The sequence below is a fragment of the Ursus americanus genome, chromosome 21 (assembly GCF_024610735.1).
Source record: "Ursus americanus isolate L20-20 chromosome 21, mUrsAme1.1.p, whole genome shotgun sequence".
NCBI classification, from domain to species: Eukaryota; Metazoa; Chordata; class Mammalia; order Carnivora; family Ursidae; genus Ursus; species Ursus americanus.
Window position 1 is genome coordinate 44,117,572 of NC_142147.1, and position 26,434 is coordinate 44,144,005.

Below are 26,434 nucleotides of genomic sequence, written 5' to 3' on the forward strand. Positions count from 1 at the left end.
CCTTTTAGGATCAGGGCTGGGGGCAGACAGCACATTGATTACAGACAAAAGTCCATCGTTTCACATGTAGCACCGATTTTATTGAGCTAGTTTATTGTGCCCAGCCGGCGAAATGGCGGGAGACACTAGGGAGGCAGACACGAGCGCTTTCCCTCGTGGCGCGCCTCGCTCTTGGAGTCTGAATGCAAGAGAGTGGAGAAAAGGAGTCTGTTGCCCAGCGGAAGGGGAGCTGCCCCTGAGGTAGGGGCAGGAGGGGGGGCAGGGACATGGTTTGGGGATCAGCAGGAACTTGGAATTCTGAAAGAAACGGCACCAGCCAGGCCCAAAGGGGCAGGTGCTGATGGGTGGTGCAGGAGGAGGTCACACAGGCCCCACAGCTGAATCCCAGAGACCCCCAAGACCACAGAAAGGGTTCCCTTTGATGCCCCTGTTGGTGACCTCAAGGAGAGACTGCCCCGCCTAACCTCTGTTCCTTGCCAGCAGTTGGCTTACCCCACAAACATGTGGACAGGAGTCACTGTCCCGGGTTGTCAGCGGCTTTCCCCTACTGTTACAAATCCTGGTTTGGCCTTTGGTTTTTGACTCAGTCCACCAACTGACATCCACACGTGTAAGAAAACAATTTGCAAGCAAAGTAAACATCTCTTGAGTTACTCTTTGAGTAACTTCCCCACCTGGGAAGCTGGGGAAGTTGTGAGCAGCCTGGTTGGATCCCTGGTTTCTTGCACAGCACGTGGGCCACCATGTTGAAGCAGCAGCAAGTGGGGTTCACTGGAGGGCCGCCAGGGATGGGCCACATGGGACCCCCACTGTCCGCTGGCTCCTGGCTGGGTTCCCAGCTGCAAAACTGCCCTTGACTGATGATGTTCAGCAGATGGCAGTACATTCTAGAAGGCTGGATCAGCCTGGCTGGCTAGGACAGGCGGATCCTGACCCTCACACTGGAGTGGGTCACCAGGGCGCCATAGTGCCCCACCCAGGAACGCGTGTCCCTCCCATACTGCTCAAAAGACACGTAGCGGATGCCCTTGCCAAAGTTGGTGAAGACATGAGACACCTGCGTGGGGAAAGAGAGTGGGAGTGTGAGGACCTGTGGGCCCTTCCCTTCCTCCACCTCCTCAACAGGCACTCCCCAAGACCAGCGAGGTACCAGGCCCTGCTCTAGGCACTGGGGATACAGCAGCGAAGAAAGCAAAAAGGCCCTGCCCAGGTGAAGCTGACAATCTAGTAGAGGACTCAGACACTGAAGACAGCTGGGAGTAGGGGGCAGGGGGGTGGGGTTGTACAGTCAGTGAGCAAAGGCACCACTAAGACTACATTTGAGCAGACACCTGAAGGAGGGGAGGGAGCCATGTGGGGATCAGGACGAAGAGTGTTCCGAACAGAGGAACAGTCCTGGGTCGCCTGGGTGGCTCAGTCACTTAAGCGCCTGCCTTCAGCTCAGGTCATGATGCTGGCCAGGGTCCTGGGATTGAGCCCTATGCCAGGCTCTGCTTGGCCGGGGAGCCTGCTTCCCTCTCTGCCCCTCCCCCTGCTTATGCTCACTCTGACGAATAAATAAAATCTTTAAAAAATGAACAACTTTCTCCCTTAAAAAACCAAAACATAGGACCAGTCAGCATAAAGGCCCTGAGGTAGAAGTGTGCCTGGAGCAGAGAGAACAGGAGGCGGTGTCAGGGAGGTAAAGGGCACATCACGTGGGGCCTTGTGGGCCATGGAGTCTTTGGCTCTGGTTTTTCTTAATGCTTTGCAAATTTTTTTTAATTGAGATAATATTCATCTAACAAAATGCACCATCTAAAACTGTACAATTTCGTGGTTTTTAGTGTATTGTATTCACAATGTTATGCAATTATGACCAACTATCTAATTCTGGAACATTTACATCACCCCAGAAAAAAGCCTCATATCCGTTAGCTATCACTTCCAATTCCTCCCTCCCCCTAGCCTTGGCAACCACGCATCTATCTGCTTTCTCTCTCTATGTCTTTGCTTATCCTGGACATTTCCTATACATGCAATCCTACAGTGTGGCCTTTTGTGCCTGGCCTCTTTCCACTTAGCATGCCATCGCCAGGGTCCGCCCGTGTTGTAGCATGGGTCCCTTTTTATAGCTGCAGGATAGAACTTGGGCTTTTCCTCTGAGGTGTAGCCCTAGGAGGGTTACAAGTAGGGGAGACTTGTGATCTGATTCACTTTTAAATGGGATTTTTCTGGATGTGTGTTAAGTGGGGAGGGAGGGGTGGGGAGGTGGAGATCAGGAGAGGAAACAAGAAGGCCCCCTCAAATGTTTGATTTTTTTTTTTTTTAAGGGTGTGCCCAAGCTGGAAGGGTGGGGAGGGGGGCAGAAGGAGAGAGAGAATCCTGAGCAGGCTCAATCTCATGACCCTGACATCAGGACCCAAGCTGAAAACAAGAGACGCTTAACCGACGGAGCCACACAGGCGCCCCACAAAGGTTACACTGATAACAGGCGCGGTGACTCACAGCACAGCTTGGGAGCCAGCCTGGGTGTGAACGGAGCCCCACCTCCTTTAATGTGACTTGGGGCCAGTCCCTTAACCTTGTATGCCTCAGTTTCCTCGAATCTAGAATGGGGATAGAGGCAAGGACTTTGATTTACCACTGCATCCCAAGCACCTAGAGCAGTACCCAGCACACAGTAGTTGGTCTGCTAATGAAATGAATTAGTTGGCAAAACTCTTGGAAGAGCGCCCGGGTCGAAGTAAGGGCTCAGTGATTGTTAGCAGTTATTGTTAGAGACCTCCAGCCGTGATGAGGGCTGAGAAGGAAATCTGAGAGGATTGGAGGTGGGGTGTGTCTTTGCGCAGGTCAGGGGTGGTCCGGAGGGCATTCTGGACCCACCTGTCGGCAGCCTCTCTCCGTCCACTGAAGGACTGGGTTGGGTGAGGCCGAGAACTTGACCACTTCGTTTTCGTACATGTCCAGGAGGCGGACCCGGAGCCGGTAGATGCAGCCACAGTTCTCGCGGGCACCCCACCTGCCAGGTGGTGGTAAGCCTTGATGCCCCCGCCACCGGCCGGGTCGCCGGGGTGGGGAGAGGGAGGCTGAGGGCTAAGCCTCCCTGCACTTTGAGGAGGGTCTCACCCACCTCACACTCCATATGGAAAAGTCAGGGCCTGGGAATTTGCACGGAGGAGCGTGGGTGCTCTTGGGTAGATTCTAGGGGCTTTGCCTTGGACGTGCGTGCGTGGAGGGGGAGGAGTACGGTGTTCAGGGAGGAACCACAACCTGTGAGAAGAGCCTGGGTATTTTGGGGGAGGAGCCAGAGCCCCGGGGGAGGAGCCAGACTTTGTGTGGAGGGGCAAGAGCGTGAAGGAAGAGCCCGAGTGCTTTTGAAGGAACTGGGTGCTGCGAAACCAGTGCCCGGTGCCAACTCTGCCCCTCTGAGTCTCAGTTCTCAGGGCACAGGGCTCCGAACCTTCCTGAAGAGTTGGGTGTCCACAAGCCCTTAGGGTCTGTGCTGAGTGTGGACGATGAGGGTGGACTGGGTGAGATGGGGTGACTTGTTTCAGATCAAGCCAGTCCATGGCCCCCATGTCAACAGCCCTGGGGTCTGCTGAAAGGGGACAGGGAAGGGTGCGGTGGGGTGGGGGTCTTCTGGGCTCATCAAGGCTCTGCCCCTCCCAACCTCTGCAACTGTGAGAGCATCCCCTCTCCCCTCGGCCTCACACGAAGGGCACACAGTAGCCGCAGCCAGGCCAGGGGGTTGATGGGGGCACGGAGGAACCCTTGGTGCAGCAGAACTGCCAGCCCTGATGGTGCTCGGGGAGGGTTGCCATTCTTTACTCACCAATCGGCCACACAGATCTCGATCTGGGCGCTGTCCAGCAGCTCCTGCCACACCCCCTCCATCACCAAGTCTACAAGCTGCCTCTTGAAGCACCATCTGGAAAGGGGAGATGGTGAAGGGATGTGGCAGAAAGCCACAGCCCAGAAATCACCTCCTCCAAGAAGCCCTCCACCCCTGACAACCCTATCTGAAGTAGCCCCTCGGGGGTTGCTCTACTGGACAAGATATATGGTGGTCTGGGCATTCCCACTGGCCTCTCCCTTCCCCTCCACCATCCTCCACCAGGCTCTGGGCTCTAGGAGGCTGACCTGTATGTCCCTAGTATTTGTGGGGACAGGAACACAGGTACAAATGGAGGCCCACACGGAGCAGGGAATTCTGGAGTCTCCTAAATAAAGTGCAGAGCCCCAAGGGCTAAGGTTGTACTGCCTGTATGGACAGGTCTCCCTTACCCTCCCCTTCCTGCTGGGTCAGCCAATGGGAAGTGCTAGCAGGAGAGGGAAGGGCGAGAGGAGAGTAAAATTGGGTTATTTAGCCTCCCGGCTCCCTTCCAAGGGATCATCGTTGGCCTGCTGTGTCTCTCCATGAAAGGGCACAGCTCCAGGGGCCCTCTCCTCTTTGCCTGTTTTATGGTTCAGGAACTGCTTCCTCCCCTTATCCTTGTCAGGCCTTGGACCAGCAATGACCCTTTCCCTCACTGTTCCTAGCCTGGGGTTCATGTAGCATCCCTTGTGGTCTGCCTACACCTTTGTAAACGGTCCTTCTCCCCTGGTTTGAATATGCCATCATAATAGAAATAGCCTAGTCCTGGTGGAAGAGCTGATGAGTTGGCCAGTGGAAGAGAACAGAGGGCTCTGGGACAGACCAAGGTATATACAGAAACTTCGTAAGTGATTGAAGCAGCACACCACATTCAAAGGTGGATTAAAGATCTAAATGTGAAGGAGAAAACTGTGAAGTTACTGGAAGAGATTATGAGAGAATACTGTTAGGATCTAAGGGTGGGGAAGGATTTTTCATGCAGAACTTCAAAAACAGACTTCAAAGCAGAAAAGAGAAGAATTTGATCATATGAAAATAATGACAAAGAACACCATGGACACAGTCAATACAGACGGTAGAGTGGGAGATCGTTCAGGATGAACAAGGGGCTAACATCTAAAACACACAAGGAATTCTTGTATATCAACAAGAATGAGACATCAATCCTAATAGAAAATATGAATAGGCAATTTCCAAAAGAGGGAATCCAAAAAGCTAACAAGCACACGAAGAGATGCTTAATTATTAGTAAATCAAAACATGCAAATTAAAAGATCAGTGAGACATCACTTCACCCTTAATATACCAGCAACTACTAGAAAGTTGGATAATGCCACAGGAGAATGCTTGAACATGGGGGGAGGGAGCGAGGACAATGGGTGTGAGAATAAAGAGAATCAATCAATCAGTCAGCTGTTCTAATGTCTTCATAGAATTTATCACAATCAGAAGCTCTGGAGCCAGATTACCTGGGTTCAAATCCCAGCTCTACCATGTATTAGGTGTTGGCTTCCCTTTGTGCCTGTTTCTTATTATCGAGTGGAGATAATGCTATCTATGTCACTAGGTTGTTGCCAGGATTCAAAGAGTTATATGTAAAGCAGCTGGCATCGACTAAGTCCTCTAAAGGTTTGTTGTTTTGTTGTCATCATTATTTTACTGTTTATGTGTTTCATGTCTCCCGCACCTCCTTTCTGAATTCCCCCTTTCTGAATTTTTCCTGTACCTCTGGCATTTAAAACAGTGCCTGGTACCTGGTAGGTCCTCAACAAATATCTGGCAACTATTTGACTGACTGAATAAATGAATAAGGGAAGGAGAGGGTGAAGGCGAGTGAGGGTGAGGATGAGGACGGAGGGTTAGGGTCCTTTTCCCTCCCCGGGGCCCTTGCCCCAGGGATCAAGGGCCACTCACTGGAAAGAAGTCACGAAGCAGGTCTGGGAAGGAGCCCCCGGCACCAGTGTTAGGTTCTTTTCCACGGCCCAGCCATTCCCGCCATGCTCCACCTCCCAGCCTCTGAAGCCCTCTGTGGGATACAACGGGGCTGAAGACGAAGGATTCACCAGCGACTTGCCCAGCAGACAGCCCGCCACTACCAAGCTTGCCCCGCCCACCAACTCCTCCCTCCCGCGCTCCACCCCCGGTTTCTTCAACCCTGGCCCCGCCTCCCAGCCGCCGGCATTCCTGGTCCCACCCCACGACCACGTCACTCAGCCCTGCCCGTCCACTCAGCTTCTCCTCAGCCCCCAGCTCTGTCTCCCTTCTGCACCTCAATCTACTCGGCTTCTCCCTGGCCCCGCCCCGGGCTCGTGCCATCATGACCCCACCCCCTCCTACCACAGCCTTCTGCCTCCTCCGCCTTGGCCCCGCCCACTTGCTCAATTCCCCTCCCCCCACAGGCTCTCAGGGCCGCTTCATAGTTCTATGCAAGCTCCGCCCCCGCCAGCACCCAATCAGCTTTTCCCCAGCCCCCTGGCTCCTCCCTCCTTAGCCCGGCTCACTGAGTCGGCTGCAGTACCGGCTTGCGTCATTCCTGCCCGGGCCCTTGGCTCATCCAGCTCTTGGTCGCCCATCTACTTCGTCTCCCTCTACAGCCCACAGCACCTGGCCCCTCCCTCCCACCCAGTCTATCTCTTTCCCAGACCCTCCCGGAAAGTTTCCCATGAGCTTCTTCCCTCGGCCACGTCCCTCTGGCTCCCTGCCCTGGCCCCGCCCCGCTGCATGCATCCCGGTCACGCCCACTCTGCCCGGCCCGGCCCCCCATCCCACACCATGCTTCGGTCTACCCGGCCCCGCCCCCGGCACGCACGCTCTCCGCAGGAGTTGAAGATGAGGTTGCGGCCGAGGGGCGCGCGCAGGCAGTAGCGCGCCAGGGCGCAGAGCGGGAACTCCTCGTCTTCGCTGTTGGGCGGGCAGCGCTGGGCCACCGCGTAGAGTGCGCGGCCCTCGGCGCTGCGGTCGCGGGCCAGCTGCAGCAGCCACACGGTGGGCCCGTCCACCACGTCGCGCCAGGCGCGGCACACTGCGCGACAGCGCGTCACCAGTGCGCGCGGGGGCACGTGGCTCAACACCTGCACCAGCAGCTCCGGGGGCAGCGCGTCCAAGGCTAGGGGCGGGTCCGCGGGCAGCCGTCGCCGAGAGGGCCGGGCTCCCATCTCCGGCCGCCGGAGACCTGCGGGTTGAGAGGGGTCAGCAGATCAGGGCAGTTTGGCCTCCCTCCCTTCTCCCAGGACGCAAGGTCCCTGCGGCTTGACCATGACCCCACCGGCTCCAGTGGAGAACCGGCGGACTGCCACGGCCTGTGAAAACCCGACACCTAGTTACTGCCAGTTGGCTCTGAGGGCAATTGGCTTCTCATCTTTCCCCCTCGAGCAAAGGGGCCCTGGTCTGACCAGGACTCCCCCAGGACTGCTGACCACAGGTTCCGTATCTGGCTGGTGTCAGGCTAAGCAGTTCACATGTATGACCAAGAGCACAGAAGAAAACAACCGAGGAGGGAACCGTCTCCACCCCCGTACCCCAACCTGCCCCAACCCCTCGGGCCTTTGGAGCTCATGAACTGTCTTCAGCAAAATCTATTTCCTCAATCTCTTCACTGAACATTCTTGTCGCCTTGCTCTAACCAAAGCCCAGCGCCCCTCGGGGTCCCTTCCAAGTGGGTAAATCTTGCTCCTTGGTGCTGCCTCCAGACCATTCTTCCCTCTTCCCCCAAACTCCCCAGCTATGATTCCAGTGTCGTCAGGGTAGATGGTTCACTACCCTGCCTGTGCATCACCCAGATCACTACTCAGTTCATGATTTTAGCTCCAGGCTCCCTGCACTCAGGCTGCTCTTCTCAAAATTCCTGGTGATTTCCACATCCAGGTAGATGATCCCTCCTTCGGCCACCTGCCTCTCTGCTCCCTGACCTGCTCTCCTCTCAGCCTCTCCCTTCCATGGTCACACCTAGACTTTGTGTCAGTAACCACAGACTCTTCAGAACCTCGATCTCAGGGAGCTCACTCGCCACTCCTCACCCCTTCTCTCTCCAGCTCTTTCCTTCTAGTGCCCCACCCCCACAATCCTTCCAGGCCACTGTGACCCCCCGTCCTTTGTGTCTACCTCCTTTTCACGGCCCCTCATCCCCTTAAGTCCTCATTTCTTCCTTATCCAGCTTAAGTTGCTTAGAAAACCATTAAAAACATTCTTTGCCCACGTCCTTGTCTCTGGCTTCCCCCAACACGTGACACTGGTTCAATCCAGCCCTCCACCTACCCTGTGGCTGTACCCAGTTTAAGGTGGCTGAAGAACACACAACTCCACTGGCTTGTCTCACTTCCAGATTGTGAACTTGACCCTCAAGCCGGGAATGCTGCCTGGCAATCAGATAACATTCGCCATCCACAGACTCGTCCTCTCTATAGATAACTCTTTCACACCTTCTCTCCCAACCCCTAGCTCATCACACCTCCTTCCACCACTTCATTCTCCCTCTGCTGCGTATTTTGCAGAAAAAATTACAGGCGATGAGAAGTGAACTTTCACAGGTACCCACCGCCCTGTCTACCACCTACCTGCCCTGTGGCCTCTGTGCTTTCCCACAGTGACTGCCCTGCAAACATCAGCCCTCTGTGTGACCTGCTCGCACCCCTTCCGCCCACTGCAGGTCACAGTCTCACAGTTCTTGCTGTCTGCTGCGCCTTGGATTCCCCCTCTGCACTCGATCATTCTCAGCAGCCCACACAGCGTCATCCCTCTTGTCTGAAAACAAACCCACTCTTTTGACTTCACCTCCTCTTCCAGCTCTGGCCCCATTTCTTTGCTCCTCTTTTCGGTAAAACTTCTCAAAAAAGTTGTCACCAGTCTCTGCCTCCGAATTTTCTACTTCTGTTCTCTCTTAAACCTTCTCTAATCAGGCTTTGCCCCCCTGCCCCCTCTCTGAAATGTCAAGGTCACCAATGACCCCTTTGGTGCTAAGTCAAAGGCAGGGTTCAGTCCTCACTTTGACACTAACACTGACACTGAGGGTTACTGCCTCTTCACTTGGCTCCAAGCCACCACACCCTCTGGACCCCTCCCATTCGCTTAGTGGCCGCTAGTGCGTCTCTGGCTGTTCATCCAGTCGGATGTGGCAGCGTCAGAGACTGGTGGTTAAACCTTCCGTATTCTCCATCACTCCCTTGGGGATCTCGCCATTCATACACTCCCACCTGGCCCATCACTGTCTCTCTGCTTCTTTCCCCAGTTGTCTGTTCCTCACTAGTAGCCAGGTCGGGTATGAGCCCCTGAGTCAGGTCCTGTCCCTGTCTTGCTCAGAAACCCCCCTCCCCCCGCCCCCTCGCCCAGGGCTCCGACTCACTCTGGATAAAGTCAGAGTCCTCACTGTGGCCCACAAGGCTCCACACAGTCTGCCCCCATCACCTGCTTGCCCTCAGCTTCCCCTCACCCACTCTGCCCAGCCAAATGAGCCTCCACACCTCAGGCCCTTTGCACAGGCTCTTCCTTCCACCTGGATCCAGAGGATTTCTATGCTCACCTCCACACTTCAAGTCTTTGCTCAAATTTTAGCTTCTCCATGAAACCATCCTTGGCCACCCTATTTCAGGGCCTCATGACCACCACCTACTCCCCCGTCGCTTTGCCTTACTGTATACTTCTCTAAAGCTCTTATTACCACTTAACGCACCACACACATAAGTATATGTAATTTACTTAAGACCTTCTTTTTTTTTTAAGATTTTATTTTAAAGTCATCCCTACACCCAACATTGGGCTCAAACTCACGACCCCGAGATCAAGAGTCGAATGCTCTACCAACTGAGCCCGCCAGGCGCCCCTACTTAATACCTTCTTCACCACAAGGGCAGATCTGTAGCTCCTTTTGCATCCCGGATACCAGTGTCCACACCAGTGCCCGACACACAGTAAGTGTACAATGAGGAGATGTTAAGTGAACAAACCAACAAATCATCACATCAGAAACCCACTCCACAGATGAGGAAACTGAGGCACAGGAAGTTGAAACACCTTTATTTAAGGAGAACTCAGTGATTGGGCTCAGACCTAGTGAGAAACTCATTTCATCTTCCCCATCAGGGCGGAAGAGCCTCACGATGAATGCCTCATGGCTGGATCCTGCCAGCCTGGGTTCAAGTTCTAGCCCTGCCTCTAGCTAGTTCTGTGACCAAGGGCATGTCCCTTAATCTCTCGTGCTCTGAGAACGAGGATATTAACAGTACCTGCTGCACGGGGTTGTTGTAAGGATGGAACGGGTTAATACTTGTAAAGCACTTAAGAAAACTCACTGGTATCTCAGAAATAAGAGTGATATTCAATTAATATTGAACACTAAATTATGTTAGTTGCTATTATCATTACACATCATAAAAGAATGATGAACAGCCATTTAGCTACAGTTTTTTCATCTGGTGACATTTATTGGGCCCTTATGAAGCCACTGTGCCAAGCACTGGGGCTGGGTCATTTCACGGAATCCCATCATCTTGTTTAATGGGCAAAACGATTGCGGGAGGTTGCCCTGGGTTAAGAGACTTCAATGATCTAATGCTTGTTATGTTGTCTAATGTCCGTAAGTGCCCAACTCATGACAGCTGTTATTATTTTTAAATAAGTTGATTAAGGTTTTGTTAAGGGGCGCCTGGGTGGCGCAGTCAGTTAAGCATCTGACTCTTGGTTTCTGCTCAGTTCATGATCTCGGGGTCGTGAGATCGAGCTCTGTGTCAGGCTCCGTCCTCAGCATGGAGTCTGCTTGAGATTCTCTCTCCCTCTGCCCCTCCGGCTTTTGCTCTCTCTCTCAAATAAATAAATAAATAAATCTGAAAGAAAGAAAGAAAGAAAGAAAGAAAGAAAGAAAGAAAGAAAGAAAGAAAGAAAGAGAGAGAGAGAGAGAGAGGGAGGGAGGGAGGGGGTTCCCCAGCTTGACTGAGCTGGTCACTGGCAAACAAGGGATCTCTGGAGCTGGGGCAGCCCCCTCGCAAAATGAGGGCAGACAGGCTTCACCAAGGAGCAAGGACCTTCAAGGGATGTACCTTATGAGCCCCGAGTATACAAAACCCTTGTTTGGGGTGCTCTGCTGAGGGCCATAAGGAGCCTCGTGGCCACCATGTCCACACGGCTGAATGCCAACCACTGGCTGGGTCAGTATGGGACACGTAGGCACGACAATGCCCTGCTGTCGGAGTGTTTGGGACTGTGTGTGTTTGGGGGGGCACTTATGTTATTGGCTGGCGCAGTGACTGGGGGACGCTAATGGTATGCAGTTTCCAGGACCCACGATGCTATGCAGACCACAATGGCTATAATAAGATAGGCTCTCTGACATGCTCTGCTAGGACTTGACCACCCTCCATTCAGACCTGGAGTCCACACCCCTCTCCCTGACACCAGCAGACCTTTGTGACTGCTTCAACTTTCAGAGCTCCACAGACGTGACATTGCTAAGGGATTTCGAAGGCTGGGTCATAAAAGAAGATACAGTCACCGCCTGACTCTCGTGGGATGTGTGCCTTGGGAGCCCTGAGTTCGGTGGAGTGCTGCCGAATGTTTAACAACTAGCTCTCTAGGAGAGAAAAAAGATCTGGGTTCTTAGCGTTTGCTGACGTCTGGGTAAATACACCTACCGTGACTGATGGCAAGCTACCAACGTCAAGTCCCCGAACTATGGAGCTGGAGAGCTGCCCACAATGTGCTCTCAGAAGCCCGAGCAAGCCGCACACCCCACACACCACGGCCTGAGTCACCACTGAAGTCAGGCTGCCCTGAAGAGACCCAAAGAAGGAAGAGAAATGCCTGGGGAGCCCCGGCTGTTCGAGACTCATTCCAGGTGCTAGACATTGGCGGGGTGGGGGATAAGCCTTCCAATGACACAGCCCCAGCCACGGTCAGACGGCGCTGTAAGCGAGCCCCTAAAAACTGCTAGCCGAGCCCAGCCAATCCCCAGAGCCATGAAATGATAACACCAAGGTTGTTGTTTTAGGTCGCTGTGTTTTGAGTAGTCTGTTACGCAGCACTAGCTAACGCGGACGACGCTCCGTGACCCGCATTGCGTGGGCTGGGTACCTTCCACAAGGAACCGTCCTGCCCCAAATCCCAAAAGAGGCCCCGATGAGAAACAGTGGGTGCCCTGACTGCAGACCCAGACCCATCTGGGTTCAAATCCTGACTACCCACTTCCAGCCTATGAAACGTATTTATCTCCTTTGAGCGCAGTAAATGTAATTCAGGAACAGCGCGTTTCTGTGATTTTTTTTGTTTGTTTTAAAACCATGCTGTTTTTAAGTACTGACTACTGGTTTATTATTATTTTAAATTTATTTTTATTTGTTGCCTGTTCCATGAGGCTAATTCTTTCTTTTTCTCCTTTTCTCTCTCTCTCTCTCTCTTTTTTTTTTTTTTTTGGTGGTAAAATTTACTATCCTAGGGAGTGCCTGGGTGGCTCAGTTGGTTAAGCATCTGCCTTCAGCTCAGGGCATGATCCCAGGTCTTGGGATCGAACCCTGGGTCGGGCTCCCTGCTCAGTGGGGAGTCTGCTTCTCCCTCTCCCTTGGCCTCTCCCCCCTCCCGTGTTTTCTCTAAAAAAAAAAAAAAAAAAAAATCTTAAGAAAAAAAAAACTATTAAAAAAAATTCTAACCGGACCGAGGTATAGTCATTTAGAAAGCGTTCTGTTTCTGTGTCCTGATCTGTGGCTGGCTATAGGTGTGTATTTCCTCGTAAATATTCATCAGGCTGTAGAGTTTAGGTACTTCCTGTAAAAGATTTAGTAGAAACAGTAACAAAAAAAGAGATGGGAGTCCACGGAAAGGAACAAAGAATGTGTCCAAAAAGCTCTCCCCAGAGCTCTCAAACAAAATATGGCACCTCTCAAAATAAAGGCACCCCTGGAAGTGAGTGAGCTGGCTTATCTCTCTCCTCAGCAGTTCCTCAAATTGTGTAGGGTCAGAGACCTTTTTATAGTGACTGGAAAATTTTGCCCCCAAATACCTCCATGACTCAGTGATGACACCATCGACATGCTGTGTTTGCTGGAGTACACTCACAATAGCCATTATTTTATGATTATAATTTTTTTCTGGCTCTGGGAATTGCCCGGGCACAGGTCAGCAGTTCTCAGGGGCTCCCGAGCACTTGGCATCAGGCAGTGGTGGGGCCGGGTCATCTGAGGGTGTACTGGGTCCCGCGCCCAGTGCCTGGCTGGGGGGCTGCACAGCTGGGGCTCTGTCCGCAGGCTTTCCTCTCTCTCCATACGGTCTCTCCAGCTACAGCGCACTTCTGACACAGACCAAACAGTAGAATGTCATCGTCAAGGTTCCTGATTCATTAAATGGTCTTCATTTTATACGGTGTTTTAACTTTATTGATTTTATGACTTAATTTGTATGGGTTTTCATCTTTATTAATTTTAGCAGTTTCTAGTTGATTTAAAAAACGATTTTATTGATTTTATCAGGTAATAGTCTACTAGACTAACTTATGGGTAACTCATATATTTATCAGCCTACGTTTTTACTTGCTGTGATATTTATACCCTCTTGTACTTGAAATGTCATTTCACTAACTTGTTTTGTTTTATGAACACGGAAGTCTGAACAAACTATTACTATGAGGAGTGATACTTCAGGATCAGGCTAAAAAATATGGGTATTGTCACTGTCTCTCTAGGAGTTAGTGTTTATTCTCTGTATAATTATTTCAACTTTCCTGTATGCTTGAAAATTTTCATTATACAGTCTCAGGGAGAGAAATGACCCAACTGTTGAAGATTCAGTATCTGTAAACCCTATTAGGACCCATCCGTGGAGGGCAAGGAGCCTCTGAGGGTTTTCCGGACCTGGGACTGCTGCCCCCAGCAGGACAGGTGGTGATCAGGAGCTCCCACCGGAGGCAGATGATCTGGGTTCAAATCCTGATTCTGCCTCTTCCTGGGCATCATGCAGGTAGGCTGCTGACCTCTGGCTCAGCCTCCGTTTTCTTGCCTGTAACATGGGGATAACTACTGCTTCTACTTCAAATAGAGTTGCTGTGATATCCCCAAGCCATGCTCAGGACTCAAGGAAGAAGACCCATTGGTAAGGAAGCAACGAATAAATTTTTGTTCTAAAGATGAGGATTTGATAACCTGAAAGCATTAGGATTAAGGTGAGATGCCTCTGCAGATTCCCCTGGCGAGAGAGGGAATGGGAGAAGGGAGTGGGTGCATGTGACCCTCACCGCCCCCTTTATTTTTTATTTTTTTTAAAGATTTTATTTATTTATTTACTTGACAGAGAAAGACATCGAGAGAGGGAACACAGGCAGGGGGAGTGTGAGAGGGAGAAGCAGGCTTCCCGCAGAGCAGGGAGCCCGATGCGGGGCTCGATCCCAGGACCCTGGGATCATGACCTGAGCCGAAGGCAGACACTAAATGGCTGACCACCCAGGCGCCCCTCACCGCCCCCTTTAAACTCCGCCAACTCCCCACGGCACCCTCGCTGAACGTGAACTCCTTAGAGAGAGGAAGTGAGCCACACACCAAGCCAGTGCCAATAATACTGCTTCCCATAATACCTCACGGAGAGATATGCACCACAGCGTAGGCTGGGCCGTCTCGGTGGGGGATTCGGGGTGCATCTGGGCTGTGTTCGTGCACACGTGTGCATGTCTTTCTATTTATATGTGTACACGAGCCCTGCGTTTCCCAGGATTGGTCCCTTTAAAAAAGAACCTTTATTGATGTATAATTTTCATCCAATACAATGCACACATTTCAAGTGTATAATGTTATAACTGTACACAGTTATACAGTACACAATTATAACTGTACACGATCGTGTAACCGTCACCACAATCCGGATACGCGGCATTTCACTCCAAAAAGTTTACCCTTTCCCAGTACCCCCCCCCCGACTCACTTCCATCCCAGGACCACCGCTAATCTGCCTTCTGTCACTGTAATCATTCTTTCCTAGAATAAATGGAATCATATAATGTGCCAGTTATCAATCGACTGCCTTACAGCTCCAAGTTGCCAAACTGCGGAGTTTGGCCATTTAAATCATTTTCCTGTGCCAGCTGACATGTTGAGTTTCTCCAGTAGAGGGAGCCAGAGGAACGTTACAGGAAGAAGCCTTTTTTTTTTTTTTTTTTTTGGTTCCAGCTTCCAGGCTTGGCTACCCCAGGGCGGGCAGCTTCTCAGGCCCCACTCCTGCAGTGTGCAGGCCTCTCCACTGCCCGGCAGTCAGCAGCACCCCGCGGCCAGCACCTTGCCCTGGCACCCACCTCAGGCGGCCTCCTAGTGCCTAGAGCGAGACCCTTCCTTGTGAATTGCCTTCCCCAGCCTCCCAGAGGATGGACTTCTGGCCAGTTCCAGAAGGTGAATTTCCATCCAGTTTAAGGTACAGCATCAAAGGGACCCCTTTGCCCTTTGTGAGCCTCCTCCAAGAGTGCTCAAATGAGATCAGGGGCTGGGACTGTCATCTTTCCCAAGGTCTCAGTCTTGGATCTTAGAGGTAGTCGCTGCTCCGTATGTCTCCTATCTCTGTATTCTTTAGGGTTCTCTTTATTTCTTAGTAGCTATTTCCCTGCTATAATTAATAATTCTGTATAGTAAACATTCTCCCTCCAAATTACTGTGTGGTTTCAGTCTCCTGATTGGACTCTGATACATACAGTAAAGGCTCCTCGTGTCTTCTTCCCTTCAGGGTAACATCTGTGTGATCCACGCACACTGTTGCACGTATCAAGCAGGAGGTCAATCCTTTTTATTGCTGAGTAATATTCCATTGAACATGTAAACCACAAGCTGTTTCTCCACTCACCATGGACACTGGGTTGTTTCCCGCTTGGGGTACACGAATGAAGCTGTTGGGGCACCTGGGTGGCTCAGTCGGTTAAGCCTCTGCCTTCATTCAGCTCAGATCATGATCCCAGGGTCCTGGGATCCAGCCCCACGTTGGGGTCTCGGCTCAGCAGGGAGCCTGCTTCTCCCTCTCCCTACTGCTCCCCTTGGTTGTGCTCTCTCTTTCTCTCTCTGGCAAATAAATAAATAAAATCTAAAAAAAAAAAAATAAAGCTGCAATGAACACCCATGTACAAGTGTTTGTGTGGACATAGGTTTTCATTTTTCGTGAGTAACTAAACTACCTAGGAGTGAAATTCTTGGATTGTAGAGTAAGTGTATATTTCACTTTACAAGAAAACATGCAATAATTTTTTCCAGCACACTTGTGCCGTTTGCATTCCCATCAACAATGGAAGAGAGCTGCCGCTGCCGGCACCTGCTACTGTCAACCGTCTTTTAAATTTTTGACAGAATGGCTTGTTCATCATGCCTTCGGGAGTGTTCCCTCTACCGGACACTTTCCCTTATTAATTTTAAGCCTTTGCTCTTGAACTGTGGTGCTGCTGTGGTTTCTAACCTGCAACATACGGGTTACAGAAGAATCAGCAGTAAGACAAGATCAAAATTCTTTGCTCTTCAGAATTGTTTGCATGTTCCAAGATGGAGTGTGGCTTCCCCTTCAAGAAGGCAGACCGAGCTATTGATAACCAGGGCCTATACTAGCTTTTATTAGTCTTGGGTAGATTTTTTAAAAAATTTATTTATTTCAGAGAGACAGAGAGACAGCGTGCAAAGTGTCAGCAGGGGGAGGGGCCCTAGGAGAGGGAGAAGCAGACTCCCCGCTGGGCAAGGAGCTGGACGCAAGGCTTGATCTCAGGACCCCGAGATCGTGACCCTGAGCTTAAACCAAGAGTCTGGTGCTCAACTGACTGAGCCACCCAGGCGCCCCAGTCCTGGGTAGATTTTTTTAAAAAGGCATCCCTTCGGGGTGAATGCAGCCCTGGGGTAGCAGAGCCTGGCAATCAGAACAAGGGCTGGATTTGAGCCTCCACTCACGCTGCTGCCCCTGGCTGGCCTCATAATAGTAACAGTCCTCTGTGCCTGGTCCTATGCTAGACGCTCTGTAACTAGGATCCCAGGAATACCAAGTTCAAATGTCTCCGACAGCCGGGCAGTACCCTAAATGAGGCCGCCGGGTGGAAGAAACAGGGGGGAGCAGAGTTCGGCAAACCAGAGGGTGCACCAGTCTGAAGGCTGGGCCAGTACTGGCTCCGGCAAATTTACCGCCAAGTAGGAAGATGGGTCCACTTTGGCCACATCTTCCGGTTTCTCAAAAGAAAGTGGAAATCCCAGTTTTTGTGTGGAATCACCTAATTTGTCAATGTTAGCAATGCATTAAAGAAGAAAAATGAAAGCACAGCGTGGGCCAGATAAGACAGATCTGCAGACCCGGGAACGGAATGCGTGAGGTCATTTTGTGACTTCTGTACTCTCCCAGCTGATCTCGGCACCATAAGGAAACCGAGGCCCAGGGAGGCAAAATGACTCACATAAGGTCACACAGCAGTCAGAAGTGGAGTGGGGATTGGAATCTGGGCAGTCGGATCTCCCTCTCAAAGGGCATCCTCTCTAGGGACAGCAAAGGCATGAAAAAGCAAAGTCCTCTGTGCCTGGTCCTATGCTAGACGCTCTGTAACTAGGATCCCAGGAATACCAAGTTCAAATGCCACCGACAGCCGGGAGGGAAGGGAGCCCATCAACAAAAAAGAAATGTCACTAGATTTCAGAGAGACAGAAAGCAGCCAGAAGTGTCGGAGCTAGCATCGAATTCAAAGTCGGGATAGGGGGGGCCTCAAGGACCTCCAGAGGGACACATAGTCAAGGGTCCAAAGGGGGGGCACGCCCAGGGTGGGGTAGGCATGCAGATCAGGAGTGGGAAGGCAGAGTGAGGACAGAGGTTAGTCCATCTTTGAACAAAACTGTTCCTAGGGGCTCCCTGCACCCTGTCCTCCCTCCTTCATGTTTTCCCACACAGATCTCAGGCTGCCCAACGTTCACACACAAGAAAAACCAAACCGTACGGGATGACTGTCCTCTAAAGGAACTGGATGAAGCCTCTGGGACGTGCCCAGGCTGCTGGTGTCCCTGAGCGTAGCCTTTCCCATTCTGGCATCTGGGAGTGAGCTCCCAGCAAAGACTGGCTTCTCCCGTGCTAACACTAATAAATGTTGTCTCGAAACCCAGAGTTCTCAGTCACCCCTTCAGCTGGACAAAGAAGCCAGTGGGAAAGCAGGACTATATTTAAAACAGCCCCAAATTTCATACCAGTTACTTTTTTTAAAAAATCGTATTTTGTTAAGTAATCTCTACATCCAGTGTGGAGCTCGAAATCATGACCCCAGGATCGAGTCACGTGCTTTACCACCTGAGCCAGCCAGGTGCCCCATCATACTAGCTACTTTGAAAAAGTCACCCAGCCCCTTGTTTGTCTGAAAATGTGACTGGATAAGCAAGGATCACCAGGTGCTTGAAGAAAACTCACAGCCTGAAAGAGAAGTATTAAGGTAAATGGGCAGAACTATAGTGAACTGACCCCAGTGAAAAAAGAGCAATTCAGAGGGCCAAAGGAACACATAAGGAAATTAGTACACAAGGCTGGCTTTAGGCTCTATGAGGATGTGACCTGCACAGTCACACATGGTCCCACACTGCAGGGGCTCCATGTGTGTTGTAGTGCTCTGCTGTTGCCAGTGAGATACTTTCAATTATTTTTATTTTTTTATTTTTTTAAAGATTTAATTTATTTATTTGACAGAGAGAGAGACAGCCAGCAAGAGAGGGAACACAAGCAGGGGAGTAGGAGAGGAAGAAGCAGGCTCCTAGCGGAGGAGCCTGATGTGGGGCTCGATCCCAGAACAGCGGGATCACGCCCTGAGCTGAAGGCAGGCGCTTAGCGACTGCGCCACCCAGGCACCCCACTTTCAATTATTTTTAAACAAAGGGCCTGCATATGCGTTTTGCATTGGGCCCTGCAAATTATGTAGCTGGCCCTGGGTACACTTAGATCAGAGGAGATATTTGAAACACAGTAAAAACAGGATATCGTAAAAGGAAGAATGTCTTCTGGAAGAAAAAAAATCCCAAAAATAGATTGGGTAAGTTAGAAAATTTTTCTCAAAAGGGAAAAATTAAAGGGGCACCTGGCTGGCTCAGTCAGTAGAGCATGCAACTCTTTTTTTTTTTTTTTAAGATTTTATTTATTTATTCGACAGAGATAGAGACAGCCAGCGAGAGAGGGAACACAGGCAGGGGGAGTGGGAGAGGAAGAAGCAGGCTCATAGCAGAGGAGCCTGATGTGGGGCTCGATCCCAGAACGCCGGGATCACGCCCTGAGCCGAAGGCAGACGCTTAACTGCTGTGCCACCCAGGCACCCTGAGCATGCGACTCTTGATCTCGGGGTTATGAGTTTGAGCCCCATGTTAGGTATAGAGATTACTTAAAAAAAATTAATCTTTAAAAAAAGGGAAAAACTAAAGCTATGACAAACCGCAGGAAAAACAAAAAACTGCTTAAGAAAGTCATGGTCCAAATATGATATACACTAACTGTATCCATGTTACGTCCATTTGACAAAGAGCAAGAAGAAAGAATCCATTTGACTTGGAGGCTGGGGCGTTCTCCTCAAATAGACCTGTTTATTGGTTTTCAGAAGAGAAAGATTGTATCTATGTCTATATACCTCACATTTAACATTGTGTAAATTTAAGGTGTATGTGTTGATTTGATACATTTATATATTGCAGTGTGATTACCACTTTAGCATTAGCTAACACCTCTAATCGTGTCACTTAATTATCATTTCTTTTTTGTGGTGAGAATATTTAAGATCTGGTCTCTTAGCATAAAGGCTGTCTTCCCAACATACGGTGATGGGAAATCTGCATGCAAAAAAGATGAGTTTAGGCCTTTACCTCATACCATATACAAATATCAACTCAAAATAAGCCATACACCTGAATGTAAGAGTTAAAACCATAACATTTTTAGAAGGAAATAGGACAAAAATCTCATGATCTTGGGTTAAGCAAACACTCCTTAGCTATAACACCAAGAGTGTGATCCATATAAGGAAAAAATTAATAAAATATCATCAAAATTGAAAACTTTTGCACTTCAAAAGACACCATTGAGAAAATGAAAAGAGAAGCTACAGATGGGCAGAATACACCTCCAAATCATATATCTGATAAAGGACTCATATCCAGAATATATAAAGAACACTTAAAATTCAACAGTAAGACAAACAAACCAATTTAAAAATAGACAAAAAATTCAACGCGACATTTTGCCAAAGAAGATATACATATGACTAACAAGCACATGAAAACATGCTCAACATCATTAGTCATCGAGAAATGCAAATTAAAATCCCAATGAGACACCATCTCACGCCCACCAGAAATGGCTATTGTTCAAAAGATTGGCGAGTACCTGGAGAAACCAGAACCACCACATGTTGCTGGTGGGAATGTAAAATGGTACAACCACTTTGGAAAACAGTCGGGCAGTTTCTTTAAAAGGCGAACATTACAAAAAAAAAAAAAAGTTAAACATAAGCTTTCCATGAAATCCAGCAATTCTACCACTAGACTGTTTACCCAGGAGAAACAAAAAACACACGTCCACGCAAAGACTTGATTACAAACGTTCATAGGAGCGTTATCCATTTGGAAACAATCCAAATGTCCATCAACTGGTGAATGCGTAAACAAAATGTGGTCTATCCGTACAATGGAACACTGTTGAGCAATAAGACGAATGGAGTACTGGTATATTCGACAATATGAATGAACCCCCAAACACCATGCTAAGTGAAAAAAGCTTGACCCAAAAAGCCGCATATTGTATGATGTATTTATGTGAAATGTTCGAAAATGACACATCTAAAGTTACAGAAAGATTAGTAGTCGCCTGGGGCTGGGCTTGAGAACAGAGAGGTGACCACAAACAGGCACAGGGGATATCTTGGAGGTGACAGAAATGCTTTAAAACTGGTGATGGCTGCACAGCCCTGTAAATTCACTAAAAATCACTGAATTGTACACTTTAAAGGGCTGACTTTTACGGTATGTAAATTACATCTCACTAAAGCTGTCACAAAAACCCTGGAAACTCGACAGTGAAAGCCTGTAAGACTTAAATATGGTAACAGAACAGACTGTAGATGTTATCAACCTTGACACTGTGAAAATAAATGTACAAGTAACAAAAGATGGGAAATGAAGGTGAGGGGGGAGGGGAGACCCAGATGCTTGGCTCACCTACTTCCCATCCTGGGAATCAAAAGTTGCCAGAATAAAAAAATAGAAGTGAAGCCTAAAATTTGAAGTTACAAAGGTCAATTGCAAATGATCTTTAAAACGGACAGTGTTTAAAAATTGGTGGAGGGGTGAAGCAGGGGGATATATACAGTTCCTCACTCTATTTCTCTTGTCATTTCATTATTATTCCCCTCCGTGACCCAAGTGCCCTCTGGGTCATGGAGTGGTAAAGTTCCTTTGGCTTTTTGGTATATTTTAACTTAAATGCAATGAACCTCATGGGTAATAAAGAATATGGTTTTTTTTTTCTTTAAACCAACCAACCAACCAACCAACCAACCAACCAACCAACCAACGCAAACCATCACCATAATCTACTTAAAATGCTATCAGCGAGAACTCACCTACAGTCCTGATGGGAGTATAAATGGGTCTAGCCACTGTGGAAACTAGATGGGCATTTTTCAATGAAGTTGAAAGTGTGCCTGTCCCGTGACCCAGCAATTTGATGCCACAGCCAGTAAACACATACTAGAATATTCATGACGCGACTGTTTCTAATAGCTCCGGTCTGGAAAGGACCCAGATGCCCATCCACCGTAGGATGTATAAGTAAATTAACGGAGTCGCAGAATGGTACGCTACGTAGCAATGAATGGGAGTTAAGGACAAGCAACCCCAACGACACGGATGAACCTCCAAAGCTCCATTTGGGGTGAGAGCCCCGGGACAACCAGCAGCCTGAGTTGCCTGGGGGTAGTCCCGATCTACAACAAACATCGTCCGGGGTAATTAGGGTAATTAGCCACCCCTATTGCTTCCAAAATTTCTTGGCTTGGATGGTAAATTATCTACTCAACACCAACGGCGCTACTCTTAGAAACTTCGCAAACAGGCTAAATGAATCAAATATTGTTTATAGATGTACATGCAGGTACTAAAACCGTAGAAAGAAGAGCAAAATAGGAAAACGAGGATCATAAAAATCAGGGTGGTGGTTCCCCCGCGGGAGGGAGAGGGGTATTAACCAGATGCACTCGGGGAAACTTCTGGGGGCTGACAATGTCCTTGCAGTGGACCTGGGCCCTGGTTACATATTTCACAATTCTTTGTTAAACCGTGCATCTGTTTTCTACACTTTCTGTCTGCATGGATGTTCTATTTCATAATTCAAAGAATATTAATGCTATCGATAAACACCACTGATGTTATTGGACCCAAGAAGGAACGGTCTCATTTCATCATAGCACAAATTACAATCACATTTGCTGAGTGCTTTCTTTGTGCGAGGCACTCTGGAAAATTCTTTCTATGCATCATCTCATTCCCAGGAGGCAGCAGTGATATTTCTGGGAGAGAAGGCATCACAAGGCGAGCAAGGGACATTGCTTTTGGGAATTGCTGGTGATAGGCCACGGGGCGGGGCACTGGGGAGAGGGGAACGTTGCACGTTCTCTATGGTCGGTCAGCCCTGGCTCAGCCCCACCCCAAACTCTTGTTCATGACCTTGAGGAAATGGCCTTCCCTCTCTGAGTGGAATTTCCTCTCCGTAAAATGAGAAATGTGCAGGTACCCAATCCCTCTCTCCAGTCCCTAAATCCAAAAGCTCTGAAAACTGAAGTCTTTCCCAGACCCATTTGGGGGCAGCACTGGGTCAAACTGATGTGAGATTCGATTATCCCATGCATTTCACTGAAGAAAATACCAGTGTGTTTCACTACACGGTGCTCCCCAGCCCCACGGGGGGGGGGGGGGGCTTCTGTAATGTTCAGAATGGGTTCCCCATGACTTGCCTCACATTCAGAAAGTCTAACATCTGGGCCCCAATGTTTTAGATCAGACACTGGGGACGTCTAATAATTCCCACCTCCTTGTGGTTATGGGAAAATTATTCGTGATCAAGGCCTGGCCCCGGACATGTCAGTTACTATGTTTGCAGATCAAGTCCAGCCGTGGGATTGGAGAGCGCACCTCACCGCCCTATCAGAATCATGCCATCACTGAAACCCAACTACAGGAATGGGGGCTCAGGGGACCCGTGCCTAGGAAGTCAGGACCAAACACAGCAGGGCAAAAAATGGCCAATGGCAAGATCAGAGCCACTGGGTGAATTTTAAAAGGGAAAAAGAAAATGCCAAGTTCAACCTCTACCTTGGGGCGCCTGGGTGGCTCAGTAGGTAGAGCATGGACTCTTGATCCCAGGTCTTGATCTCAGGGTTGTGAGTTCAAGTCCTCCGTTGGGCGTGGAGCTTACATAAAAAAAAAATCTATCTCTAGGGAAAAAAGAGTAGAAGGAAGGGCCCGACTGAGGTTATGATGTTAGCATAGCACACTATGGTAGTTGAGAAAAACCCTTCACAAACTGACAGCTGTGGTTAGCTGCCCACAGCTGCTCTACACACGTGGGCCTTTACAAAACCTCGTAGAAGTCTCACAAACAGCTCCATGAGGGAGGTACCATTTTTCAGCTGGGGAAACTGAGGCTCGGAGAAGCGGAGCCATGGACCCAAGGTCACCCGACATGCGAGCAGCAGAGCTGGGATGTGAACCTGGGTGTGGAGGACTCCAGAGTTCCTGCGGCCGTCGGTCCGCCTTGATCTCCTTCTTAGTTTCTACCTTGTCTTACTTTATTTTCCCCAAATTTTACCACAAAAGTTTCATCACATGGAAAAGTTGAAAGAATGGTAGAATGTATGTTCCATGTTTTGCCATATTTGCTTTCTGTCCTTTGATGAATTCTTAGATACTTCAACGTGCATCCTCTAAGAAAGAATAAGAGGTAGGGACGCCTGGGTGGCTCAGTGGGTTAAGCGTCTGCCTTTGGCTCAGGTCATGATCCCAGGGTCCTAGGATCGAGCCCCGAGTCAGGCTCCCTGCTCAGCGGTAGTCGGCTTCTCCCTCTGCCTCTGCCTGCGGCTCTACTTGTGCTCTCTCTCTCTCTCTCTCTGTCAAATACATAAATAAAAAAAATCTTAAAAAAAAAAAAGAATAAGGGGTAATGAGCATTGGGGGTTATATGCAACGAACAAATCACTAAATTCTACCCCTGAAACTAGTAATACACTATATGTTAACTAAATTGAACTTAAATAAAAAAATTTTTAATAAAGAAAGAATAAGGGGGCACTATAGGTCTACACTACCACTCAACACCATTTCATTCTGCTATCTAACATTCAGTCCATGAACAATTTCCTCCATTGTCTCAAGAAGGTCTTTTGTAGCGGTTTCTTACAAAACTGGGAACTCACACACTCCTGGGGGTGGTGTCATGTCTCCTCAATCCCTTTTAGTCTAAAACACGACCCTCCCCTTCCATTTTCTTAAAGAGACAGTGCTTCTATAACAGGAAAAAAAAAAGGTAGACTCATTTCTATTTCATTTGTGAACCACATATATGACTTGATTGGATTAGTATTTAAATAAATATAAAAACTCTATTAAAAATAGTATTAAAGCAGACTCCTCAGCCAGGCCTCACAAAACGGGGAGTCAACAGATCCTATAAATATTTAATGGAACAAGGAACATGTTTAAAAAGGTGTTTTTTGGGTCTTTTGTTTGTTTTGATGTTACAAAAGCAGCCAACAGACAAACAACAAGGGAAGTGTGATTATCAGAGGGAGGGAAACTTGGACACTAGGAAAGCTGTCTCCACCCATTTTTAGTAAGGGATTACTGGACATCTTCTAAAAGTTGACAAAATAAGAAATCATCCCAGAATTTGCTTTAAAGATCTGAAAGTAACTACCAGAGGAATTAAAAAGAGCAATTAAAAAGACGCACCACAGATCACAAGTTACTTCTGCCATTTCTGAAAAGTCATTTAATTACCTAAAATTTCAACTGACTGTGGGGCTGGGGCTGCCGTTTCAAGGGCTGTGTTTGATGGAAAGCTTCGTCTGCCTCATTCGTCTTTTGTTCTTGTGTCGTCCCGGGGCACTTAAAAAATTACTTACTTTAAAAGTAGTTTCCTAATACTGCAGTCTTTCCAAATTGTTAGTTACTGGATGCTATCTGAAGTTGAAGGATCGAGATTGAAAGAACAAGATACGGAGCGTTACCATTACTCAACACTTGCAAAAGTTAACTTAGAAGAACAAAATTTAAATCGGGAAGAGCGGCGGCAGCTAAAAACAAAGTTGCTAAATCAAGAAACGGTGTTCGGAGACTTCTGATTCACCGATTTTGCGACGGGGCCGCCAGCCAGAAGAGACAGAAACCAGAACGGGTAAAAAGTGGTCTGGCCTTTCGCTGGCTGCTGTGTACACGTGTTGATCGGGTATGGGTGTTTTTTTTTTGGGGGGGGGGTTATCCCAGGGTAGCCTCCGCTAAGGAGCAACGGGGTGGAAGGCGTGGGCGTCGGAGGACCCGTTTTAAAAGCAAAGCCCTTTCCATACCACCTGGGGCTTTTCAAACGTTTGTGTGACTCTGGGCTTAAAGGGACGCAGTTGGCTGGCGCAGCCGAGAACCCCGGCAGGGCCCGGGGAGGGGAGCTGGGGAGCAGGACTCCCGGGGACCCGCCCCCCCGGCAGGGTCTAGGGCGGAAGTCCTTCCCCGAGCTCCCCGGCTGGGAGTGGGGACGGGACACGGGTCCCGACCTGCGTCCCTACCTGTCGCGGCGCTCACCTGGCGGCCCGCTCGGAGGCGGCGGCGGGCTAAGATCCCTTTCCCCACCCAGCTCTGGGAGGCAGTCGGGGGGCTCCCTGGGATCGGCTCCGCCCAGGGAGCCCCGGGACCCGCGGTCTGGGAAGTCGGTCCTCGGCGGGGGGGCCGGCGGCTTGGGAGATCGGCCGGCGGGCGGCTGCCGCGGGCGGGAGCGAGGCAGGGGCGGGATCCGCGAGGCTGCCGGCGCCGGGGGAGGGCCCAGCTGCCGCGAGGCCTGCGGGGAGGAGACGCAGCCCCTGCGCTCCGGGATCCGGGGGCCCGCCCCTTGGAGAGCCTACACTTGGCCCACGTGGGTACCTGCCGCCCGGCGCCCTGCGATCTGGCACCCCGGTCCCGGTGCTCACCCCAGCCACCTCCCCCGGGCGAGGTCCACCTCCCCGAGAGCCTCCGCCGTGGGCCTGGTGCCAGCCGCCCAAATCTTGTTTCCTTCTCATTCCGGCCTCCCGCCTGCAGCCGCCTCCGCCATTCGAAACGTCTCTCCCACCATCTGGCCAGTGCTGTAAATGGCTTAGCTGTGACTCCGACCCCGGGCCTGGTTGGAAACACTGGATCAAGTGCCCATCCACAGGGATTCTCTCGCATGTGCACTGTGTCCTCGGCGTAGAGTCTCAGAAGCCCGGGTCTGTTCTTGAGTGGACCCTCTGCGACAGCGACAACCCGTGTGTCCCTACTTTAGGAACCCGCCCGCTCCCCTAAGCTGTAGACAAACGAATTAATCCTAGGTTCAGTACCAGTAAGGATGAGGCCCTGACGCATTTCTCTCATGACCTCT

General features: G+C 49.9%; 1 protein-coding gene across 2 annotated transcripts; it reads right to left on the minus strand.

Annotated features, from left to right (window-relative positions):
• Nucleotides 1–556: 556 nt before the first annotated feature.
• Nucleotides 557–25,834, minus strand: FBXO17 (F-box protein 17). Of its 2 annotated transcripts, XM_045785726.2 has the most exons (6): nucleotides 25,624–25,834; nucleotides 6,666–7,028; nucleotides 5,771–5,882; nucleotides 3,815–3,910; nucleotides 2,866–3,001; nucleotides 557–1,057 (listed from the first exon to the last, which is right to left on the minus strand). In XM_045785726.2, the coding sequence occupies exons 2-6, from the start codon at nucleotides 7,009–7,011 to the stop codon at nucleotides 914–916; spliced, it is 834 nt and encodes a 277-aa protein (XP_045641682.1). In that variant the 5' UTR covers nucleotides 7,012–7,028; nucleotides 25,624–25,834; the 3' UTR covers nucleotides 557–913. The 2 variants fall into 2 exon arrangements, with proteins under 2 accessions (XP_045641682.1, XP_045641689.1); XM_045785733.2 differs by lacking the exons at nucleotides 557–1,057; nucleotides 2,866–3,001 and adding an exon at nucleotides 3,020–3,252 and having other exon boundaries at nucleotides 25,624–25,757.
• Nucleotides 25,835–26,434: the final 600 nt, after the last annotated feature.